We start from the raw sequence: 10,892 nt of genomic DNA, 5'->3' as shown, positions 1-10,892 counted from the left end.
CGCAAAGCCAACCCCAAATAATTTGGAAAATGCCAGATGGTTATGATAATAGTTATGGTACCAATCAAGCAACTAAGAAAGCAATTGTCTTGGATCAGTAGTAAGACTCCATCATTAGCATCAAGCTTAGGGCAAAAAAATGGAGAGAATAAAGGATAAGTCATGGAACATTATATGGAGTACGACCACACAATCCAAGCAACAACAGCTGCCCTTTCGAAGTTAATACAAACAAACCACTCTATGTAGGATCAAAACAAAATTCTCAATCTCAGCACCAAACAGTTCTCTTCCAAACGTAGAATAAGACAATGAGATCGAGGATTTCAACACGATATAATCAGCCAGCTCTCCAAAGCCAATGTATAGACTCTAGGGCACAACTTTATAAAAGAAAATGCAGTGCCAAACCCTCCTCAAAATTGAAAAGTTCCAGCAATCAACCACCCAAATGTAGCCTCTTATATAAGTAAAAAGTGGCCAACCTTGAGCTTTCCATGCGTCAAAACACAAATAATTAATTAAATCATTGGTCAATACAAGCCTCTTATTGGTCACTTATTATAATTGGTCGATGATCAATTAATTTTTAGGTGTAAACACATGGTACAAAAACATTAACACACTAACCTCTTATTGTTTGTATACGACAGTGAGAGATTTAAGCAATTATCCTCAGAAGTTGGAACTTTAGGCAAGTTAGTTGTCTAATCTTGCGATTACTTACATAGTTTATAAATTACTACAAGCACCTAATTGACTTTTCCTGTGTGCAAGCCCCTCAGTGGTTATTTGCTGGTGCATAATGCAAACAAATGATGAATGATTTTAAAACAATTTCTCAACATAAAGTCATCTGAAAATGTGACTGGGCAATGAAACCTTACAAGCTTAACATATCTGTCAGGAAAGTACTCGTAGATCTGGAAGTTAATGCAAAAGGTTGCACCAAAATGTTAAAAACCTTGGCACCTGGAATGCGTTCATCAGGTGGAAATCACAGACAGATACTGGATATGGCTCCAAAAATCGATGCAAGAGATTTAGTCACTCAATAGCGGTCAAGTTTATCAGAAACTAAGTAACCCAAACAAGCACTGGATCTAAGAAGTCAGCTCATCATTCCTAATTGGCAATATCCTTCAAAATATGGCAAGCCTTATCATGTCAATGTTATATAGAGGCAAAAAAACTCCAAATCAACAATAGAGGTTGGTTTAAGAATGTGTATGTGCATGCACCACTGGTATAAGAGGATGGTTTAAGAATTCAACCATAGAGGTGTTAATAGTACATTTACTAGGCATCGAGATTAATTGCTTTAAAATCCCTGCTTGATTCTAACACAAATCATTATGTACACCAACTGATTCTTAAAGTTGGAGGCAAACTTACTAAATAACACCTGCAATATGATATGTTTCATCCTCAAAAGGATTAAAAAATAACTGTGTATAAGCCTTGATAAATTACACTTCAAAGCAACAAACATGCTTATAAGCAGATAAATTCAAAATGTACGTTTATTTTATGAGTGTAATAATGGCAATATATCCTAGAACACATAATAGAAATGCACCATCTTTTATCATCCTTTTTTTTTACTACCAATCAGAACGTCAGCCATGAGACAACCCAAGATGGAAGCAACATGTTTCCTACTGACTGTTTATCGCTTCCCAAAAGTTAACAGGATTTTCCTGCTCTCATCAGTAAGGAAAAGAATTGCCTTGACCAACTCTTCCTTTACCATGAAAAGAACTGATGCTGCAAAAACACTCTGTACAATCTTTGTGCCCATCCCTTTATAAAATCCATACAGTCCTTCATACTGGATCATCTTTATTATTGCATCCAGAGTACCTGTAGTAGAGAAAACTTATTATTTTTGTAGTAGAGAAAGCTTATTATTGTTTCCCCCATGGCAAGACAAAATGAAGAAAGTTCACTGCTTATCTGTTATTCTAAAGCAGACATTATTTCATTGACAAGAATCAGAGTACAATTTTGTGATAAATCTCATACTTCAGTACAGTTCTTACGGAAACAATGCAGCTATAGCATCATATAAAAGCAAACACTATGACATGCAATGAGGTAGTCCAGGTCTCCTACTTGGTGGCTTGCAGTTAGGTTTAATGCCTGCTTTAAACCACCAACTCAGTGAACTTGTATTGATTACATTCATTTAATTCATGAGAACAATCAAGAATTAGGAAGCCAGGAACAAATAATGAACTGGGCAAGCATTGCACATTAACTGAACTGAATCAGAGGTCCAAACGCATGTAACAGCCCAGACTTGACTGCCCGAGATTTTAGGCACAATTATTAGCACTTCTGTTCTAAGATATGGCAATTTGAGAGTAAGTTTCATAGATCTACCAACAGAGTTTTAGCACATGGCAAATCTGGCCTTCCAAGAATGTGGTTAGGTCTCGTAATTATATCATTAATTGACAAGCAACAAGCCCATATCCTGCACATGTGCAGTCACAACGTCCCTGCTAATGTCAGACAAACTCAACATGAAACCAAGAAGGCTAATGCTCAAAGATAATATAAAAGTCTCAAGTTATCCACTTCAGGATAATGCAACAAACAGGAGAATTCTATGACAGTTGACTGGCTTGCTCATCAAATAAACAGAAAACTTACCTGTATATCTTAACATGACATTCCTGCCGATTTCTTGTTTTGCTTGTAGCCTGGACTGCATTGAGATTAAAATTATAAAAATCATTTACACAAGAAATTGAGAAATAAGAAAAGCAAGACATGCAAAAAACAATATAGTTAATACAATTTCTGAACCAGAACCAATACATAAAGCTAAGACATTAAATAATTTCCACGAAGACTCCAAGAACACTCACCTTTCATCACTCCACATCACTAAATGGCTAACATTATGCCCATAAATAATATATTTTTTCCAATATCACACTATTTCTTGGTCTTTAGCTATAAACCTTAAGGTGCAAACAACCTCCATCGGAAGCAATTCACAGGTCAGAGTATATATGCGTGTTTTATATAATATATGGCATAAATATTATTCTAATTCTTTAACAAAAGGTGAGACTGTCCTTGATCCTATTGTTCCAATAATGAGAGAACTGTTTAACCACTGCTGAAGACTAGAGTTAGTTTGGCCCTTCCTTTCTTTTCCTTTGAAATCTCTAGCGCCTCTCTTTTGGTTTTTACCACTTCTTAAAAAAGTAAAAAATCATTATTGAATTAAAATAGCTGGCATTATTTCTTCTTCTTTCTCTCTTTTTTCCCCTTTTTTTGGAGTAGGAGTCCATTAGAAAAAAAGAAGAGATAAAAACATTGAAATCCATTACTCTAATCCCTAATAAGAGAGATTGCCAATAACAATATTATGATACTATATATATATATATATATGATATTTTTCCAAGATCTCCTATATTCTTTAATTTTTTTTATTTCTCTATTACTTTCACATGGATCTTGCAACTTCACTCGCTTGAATCACATATTCACTTGAATCAGTAAAAAATGAAGTGAAGCTTACAAGAAACAAAAACTGACAGAAATTTATCATGATTATTGGTTTGATTGGACCTTATAGATCATGTAACATGTCAACAGTAATGGAAAGCTCCCAAAGTTCTCTTTTGCTTTGATTGAGTTTTGGCAACTCCCTACCTAATTCACAAATTTAGATTTGGATGCTGTACTACTCCTTACACTATGACATTTAATGCATATAAAACTTTCAAGTACTGCACTATTCTTAATACTTCAAATAAATATATAAAATGACCAAAGATCTAAGTATACCTTCACAACTAACAAAGGATATGTTGAAACTGTTGCTCCCAATTTCGCCAGTGCCCCCAACAAGAATACCTGCTCCCAAAGCGACTTTTTTGAATAATTACATTGCCTGTCTAGTTTAATACAAAGATGACTACAAGGGGGAAGAGATCAAGCCCTTCATCAATCATAGAATCCAGCCAACTGGTGGTTCAAACAGTTAGATATACCTCGAAGGGAGTGATATTTTTCATCCCACGCTTGTTTTCAGAATGCTTTGACTGAAGGCGCTTTAATGAGGTTTCATAAATCATAAATTGGATTGATGGATTGCATACCTATCAATACAATATGCTTCAAAATAGTTAGCTGCTTATGATAACTCTTATTTAGAATTAACACTTCCATAAAACATGAGATTTAGATTTAGATTCTGTGCCATCAGTCAATTAAGGACGCTGACCATGATAAGTGTTGGCATGAGTCCTTTCCAGAATCCTTTTATGCCTGCTTCATTGTAAACCTCCCATGCCTGTCCAATTGATTGACCAAGTTAGCTAGCTGAAGAAAGAACATTAATTGAAAGCAAAGGGAAGTTTCAAAGTATTATCCCAAGGACTCCCAAAACAGGGCCACTTGTAATAGAGTCAGAGAATCTAGCAAAACAATTCAGGAGGTTTCTATTTGGTAAATCCATAAAATGTTTTTTTTTTTTTGGTCCTTGCAACCTTGTGAATGGAGGTACAAGATTATGATAGTGTATAGAGTGATCAGGAAAGGTTTTGCTGCTGACCAGCTTCCCTCTTGCAAAAGGGAAAGATTATGAAAGCGAATAGGGTGATAAGGAAAGGTTATGCTGTCGACCAGCTTCTCTATTGCAAAAGGGATTGTGTTTCAATTTTACCATATTCTTATATTTTGTGCCTCGGAGAGGAAAGTATTTCCATATTGATCAGACCACCTTTCCTCTTTATCAAGCTCTTTGAAAGGATATTAAAAAGGATTGCTCCTAAGCTGCATGAGTACTATATGCAACCAATAAGGTAGATTTCCTCATATCTCAACTAGTCTTCTAAGTCTTGATGGCAGGCTCCTGTCCCACCTAAAGTTGCATTGGTCAAGATATTGGCACATGTTCTTTAAGGGTTGACGTCTTGTGATAATTGGTCAAAAGATCTACCCAATCATTCCATAAATCCTTCGCAACTTAGTGTTTTGGTCCATAGCCGACCCCATTTTGATGTCAACCAAAAAAAAAAAAAAAAAAAAAAAACAACAACTTTGCAGGATGATGTTGTAGAGCAAGACAAGCTCTCTATAACGTTTCTTTTTTTAACCAAATAAATGATATGAATAGTTGGTGCATTCTGTTTACTGAGGTCTCAGAAGCATGTAAACCAGTAAACCTGTACTTATGTAATCTGAGTTTGTAGTATCGATAATTTTCTATTGCTTTAAGGATCATTAGACATAAAATATTGCTTTCCCTTGGACACTGAACTTGCATATAATACACGGTTTTGGGCTAGCATATCTCTGAGATGCAACAGGTATGTTACCAGTTGCAAAACATGAAATACATGGACTTGGAGTGCAACCAAGAGTTTGAAGCTTGAGAAGCAGCTTACTAGAGATTGGAAGAGAAAATTTGCTAAAGGCATGTGTAGCGTAGGACCCCAATAAGGTCTCCCATGTAAGTTAAAGCCAAATAAAAGTGCGAAACAACAACAATGTATCTATATAACTCTCAGTTTTGGAAAACTTGGTCCTTGGAAGGTGATTGGAAGATCTGTAAGGCTGATAAGAATTTGAATAGTCAAGGATTATTCTAAATGTGTGTATTCATGTTCGAAGGCCAATAGTGATATCAAGGTATGGATTCCATGCATAGTCTCTATTACTTCTAGAGCTTACATTAAGTAATAAAGCATTGACAAATTCCATGCAATATAGAAAGGGTAATGATTCTAACTTAAATACATACAAAAGATGTCTAGAAGTATACAGACACATATTAATATGTATGATATACCAACCGCATGACAGGTTCCATAGGGACGAGGTTTGACTGAATCAAGTTCAGACAACTTTTCCTTAAGAGTTTCAATATCAGTGGCATCAGCATCAGATGCTTCCATCAGAATAGCCTCCCTCTTAGCCTCCATGATTTTTCTTTCTGCTTGTGTATGAGTCTGACAGAAACAAAGAAGTATGACAATTATATCTTACTATGTTAATTTTAAAGCTATGATTATTAGTAACAGAAGGAATGGATATTGACTTAAGATTGACTTGCATTTGGCTGTTCATCACTTAGACCAGTCGGTATATTCATACAACATATTTGGAACTAACCATGAACAAAATCCCATGAGATTATGACAGCCTTAAATGAAATATAAAAGCATAAGTGAATACCACATGGTAATAGAGAAAACATAATGCATGATGAGATCCATATGGGCAATAGAGAGCATGTTACAAAAAAATCGAGAGTGTCAAATATTTACACTCATTTGGAATAGAGTTAGTGATTTGAAAGATCTCAAAATTTGATTTCAAACCTGAAGATGGCGATCAGATTTTAGATTTGCTGAATTCCCCTAATAACAGAAGAATTCAGCATGTAAAAACCACTTACAGCTGATTGCTTCAGCATTGTGTAATCCATCAGGGCAAGCACCCACTTTGAATGGAAACCTAAAGTAGCTGTTGACTTAGCAAACACAGCAAACAAATCTTCAACAATATTCTCCGAAATAGTCTTATTCCTTGAAGTTCAATTTGGTTATGGCTTAGATGACCCTAAGATGATGCTTTCCAGGCATGATTATGTATAATATTTCAACATTGGAGGGAAAATTGGTTATAGACACTAGAAAGTATGTTAAAAAATATTAGTTGTCTACGGTGATCCACATCGCTATGCCAATATGGTAGCATTGTTTTTGGGTTGGCGCCCATGGAGAATACACATGATCGTAGATCATACATGAACTTAGTTCCTGACGTACCTGCATACGAGTCACAAGAACCCATATCGGAATAGTCAGTAGGACATTCACTGACCTGTAAAACCATAAACAGAGACCAATAGTCAGCAATAAACAAATAGATTCTCCTTTTAGGGAATATAGCTATGTTAAAATTATTTTGACCAATCCCATAAAGGATCTTGGCTTACTCCCCCTCCCAGAATAAGAGCACTAACTCCAAAGTTAAACAAGAAGAACGATATATCCTCAGAAGAGGTGTAATAACCTAGGATCTCACCAAAAAAGATTAGCCGAAAGGTATTATTTAGATTCCTTAGCTCTATATAAATACCCAAGATCTACCTAGTACATAGCCAATGTGGAACTAAATATACACCCTCATGGGTCCTCACATCCTCCTCTTGTTTAAATTTCAATGTTCTCGTCGGGCTAAGAGTCCAAATCTATTCAAATCTCATCACAAGTATAACAAATCCAATCACAAAAACCACGATCAAACCATGGTCAATCCAAATGGACTCATGTTGCAGTATCCCCTAGTCCATATGGCTATGAGCTAGGTTTGCTCTGGCATCATTTGTAACAACCCAAGATCTCTCCCAAAAAGGCTAATCAAAGGTATTATTTGGATTCCTTAGCCACGTATAGGTACCCAAGATCTTACTAGTGCATAGCCAATGTGGGACCAAACACACGCCCACATGGATCTCACAAGAGGAGATCAAAAAGGGATCAGTTTGTATATCAGCCTCAACCGACAAGCCTTGTATCTCCATGGATTGTGGGGTCAGCCAGTCTGCTTAAGATGCCTAAGTATGTTCCATCAAATTTTAAGACATTTTAGGTTGTAAGTCCACCTGACATAGACATTTCCGAATTGGTGTCGAAAAACTTGGAAAGCACATATATATTGCCTGAATTGGTGTTGAAAAACATGGAAAGCAGTTTGCTTAAGATCAGGGACTGCGCATAACCATGAGGTGTTAACTCTCCATAATGCCCTAGACAAGGACAAGCAGGTGAGATTCTGCTATCAGGAACTTCACTAATTTCTGAGGTAAGATCCATGGGTTGTGTTCGATCCCTAAACCAAAGGGAAAGTACTGCCTCCTTTATGGTGAAAAAAAAAAATCGGCACCTAAGTATCTCAGGACTTGTATCGATTATCATATATGCCCCATTGTTGCAATTTGAATCATCCCGGAATTCTGCATTCCCGTGAGAAGCTAAACAACTAGCAGCAGCTTGTATAACAAAGCAGTAGACAAGGATGATCTCACCCTGCAACCGCTGCAACAATAAGCCAGGAGAACATGCCGACAGTGCCATCGCCGAGACCTTTCTTCTTGCGGGCGACCGCTCTCGCCTCCGCCCTGTTCTTAAACACCTGGTAGAAGTAATAATATATGCCCTGGACATCGCCATAAAAGACCACAAACTGGGTAAAAATCAGTCTACTGCGCAGCAGCGACAGCGGAAGCTTAAAGATTTTCCTTTCAAGAAATAGGGGTCGCAATTGCAATTGAATTCTCTGAATCGAAGGTGGGGAAAAAGGAAATACACCTGCGATGCGGCTGTGCCGACGAGAGATGGCTTGAGACCGCTGTAAAGTCCTCCCCAGCCTTCCGTTCTGATGACCTGGAGGATTTGGAAGAGAGTTCCACCGCCCGGCGGGGCGGTGGCGGCGCCGTCGGCGGCGATCGATTTCTTCTTGGCGGTCCTCTCAGTCTGCTGCCGAGTGTTTACCTGCGAGAACGAAATGAAGTCAGGGAGAGCGACGGAAGAGAGGGAGCGCATGAGAAACACCGAGAGAGAGAGAGAGAGAGAGAGAAAGGGGGGCTTGTTACGGTTTGGAGGGGATAAGTGATGATCTGGGCGATGATGCCTCCGCCGGCACCGGCGAAGCCATTGGCCAAAGCGTTGGACATGATGGATTCCGATCCTCCTCCGGCGTCGGCGGTGTCGGCGCGGTGCGATGGGAGTTATATGAAACGGCTTCCGCGACAACCACGCATCTACGCCGCCGTCCACACGCCAGACCAAGAAGTTGGGAGTTGGGAAAGAGCTGGCTCGTCCGTTGCTCGTCACCTACTTTTTATCTCCTTTGTCCTTAGCATTTATTGCCAACTATATCTAATTAAAAAGGTACGAATGAATTAAGCCCCGTTTGGCAGACCGTTGATGGTAGAAGTGTTAAGTGTAGATTTTTTTTTTTTTAAAAGAGTAGAACTTTTATAAAAAAAAATATTCACTGTTTTGTAATTATATTTTTAAAAATAACGTAGAATGCTTGATAAATAAATTTAAAAATATTTTTAATATAATAAAATAATCATCAAAAATATTGCATAGTATTATATATTAGAGCATAATAAAATATAATATATATTAATATATAAATATATGATACAATATAATATTATATTATTTTAATATAGTTATATGATATTGTATAGGCAATATAACATAACTTGATATTATATAACATAACATATCAATGATATAATATAATATAATATAATATTTATAGTATAATACAATAATAAAAATATAAAATATTATAATAATTATTATTATATATTAATATTTTATTAGTATAATATTTTTAAGAACTATTTTTTTATAATTATAATATTTTATTATGCATATTTTGATTTATAAAGAAAAAATTTTATAAATCAAAACAGATTTCAGGTGTATGCTAAAAGTGTTTTTCTGAAGAAGCATCATTTTTGGAACATCTTCCGAGAAGATGTTTTAGCTTTATAGCAAAGATAAAATAGCTCTTCGATTTTTTTACCAAACGTCACTTTAGGAAGGTCAGAAAGTGTGCTTTCTGGCCTACCAAAAACTCTGCGAAATGAAACTTGGTAGATTTTTTTAGAGTAATTTAGAATTATTGAAATTGTAATCCTTGTTGTTTGGTATTAACGGTTAGGCACCGGAAAAGATGAAAAATAGGCACTAGGCTGTCAGCTTGTATGGCCTCTCATCCGTGAGCATTATACAGCCTATTTTCCAAGTTGGTCCCATCTAGCTTTATCATGCTTTATAACAGCAGCCATAACAAAAAAGGGTGTGCATTGGATTGTAGAAGGGGAGAAAGAGATGGTTTTTGGATGTTGATAAAATTTATGTGCTGAAAACAAGCAAAAATCGAAGCATGAGTTCCAGAGAAATGAGCTATTTGGATTGTGGCCATACGCAAATTGCCCTGGCTTAAATTTAAAGCTTTGTTTGATTGCTAAGCAAATAGAAGAAACGAAAGATAAACCGGTGGAATAAAAGAAAAGAAGAGAAGACAAAAGAAAATTGAGTATTTTCTTATGTTTAGTTTAAAAAAATTGTATTGAAAGTCGTTAAGAAAATGGTTAAGGTATATGATTATTAAGTTATTTTGAACTGCTCACCTTCTTATTATTTTTTTTTTTCTAAATTGCAATGTTTTGAATAAAAAAACAAACTTCTTAAGGAATTTTTTTACCATGTATTTTTCTTTGGATTTTTCTCTTTGAATTTTCTTCTTACCCTTGAACATCAGAAAAAGAAATTTCTTCCATTCTCTCGCTAACAAATTTATGTGAATTGGTGTTTGTCTTAGCGGCCGCACACTCTATATATTTAGCAACCAAAGATTGATGTTCAATTATGGAATGGTGCATCCTTGATCTTTAGATCCATATAACAATATTGCTTGTAGATCTTATATCCTTTGGGACACACTCTCTTTCAAAATTCATTCACATTCTCAACAACCAAATAAATTATTAAGATTGTATGTTGGATACCTAAAATGCATGCGCACGGCATTGGAACATGCAACATAAAGTTTTTTTCGCCTCTACAGCTAAAGCCGTTGACTAAGCATGTACAATTATCTCGAAAAATTTTTTGGGTTGCAGTATTTTCCTTACTTTTTTAATGAATGTATTTGTATGTATTGGGGGAAAATGTCGCTACGCCCGGCGGAGCAGACCCCCTCTGAGCGGGGGCCGACCGAGCAGACCCCCTCCGAGCGGGGGCCGACCGAGCAGACCCCCTCCGACCCGGAAGCAGCCGAACGGTTCCACCAACCCGAAGACGCCCGACTTACGCGCTGAGGTCACATTC

The 10,892-nt window shown here is 36.6% G+C and overlaps 1 protein-coding gene across 3 annotated transcripts; it reads right to left on the bottom strand.

The window, feature by feature from the left end:
- Positions 1–1,391: 1,391 nt before the first annotated feature.
- LOC103711924 (peroxisomal nicotinamide adenine dinucleotide carrier-like) lies at positions 1,392–8,873 on the bottom strand. Of its 3 annotated transcripts, none has more exons than XM_026806526.2 (10): positions 8,630–8,873; positions 8,346–8,528; positions 8,063–8,220; positions 6,801–6,855; positions 5,823–5,978; positions 4,250–4,318; positions 4,017–4,124; positions 3,811–3,879; positions 2,659–2,708; positions 1,392–1,863 (listed from the first exon to the last, which is right to left on the bottom strand). In XM_026806526.2, exons 1-10 carry the CDS (start codon positions 8,708–8,710, stop codon positions 1,827–1,829), a joined length of 966 nt encoding a protein of 321 aa, XP_026662327.2. In that variant the 5' UTR covers positions 8,711–8,873; the 3' UTR covers positions 1,392–1,826. The 3 variants fall into 3 exon arrangements, with proteins under 3 accessions (XP_026662327.2, XP_026662325.2, XP_026662326.2); XM_026806524.2 differs by having other exon boundaries at positions 2,659–2,713; positions 8,630–8,871; XM_026806525.2 differs by having other exon boundaries at positions 2,659–2,713; positions 8,063–8,193; positions 8,630–8,869.
- Positions 8,874–10,892: the final 2,019 nt, after the last annotated feature.

This window comes from Phoenix dactylifera, chromosome 11, assembly GCF_009389715.1.
Source record: "Phoenix dactylifera cultivar Barhee BC4 chromosome 11, palm_55x_up_171113_PBpolish2nd_filt_p, whole genome shotgun sequence".
Lineage (NCBI taxonomy): Eukaryota > Viridiplantae > Streptophyta > Magnoliopsida > Arecales > Arecaceae > Phoenix > Phoenix dactylifera.
Note: the sequence above shows the minus strand (reverse complement) of the source record. Positions and strands in the feature narration are given on the sequence as shown.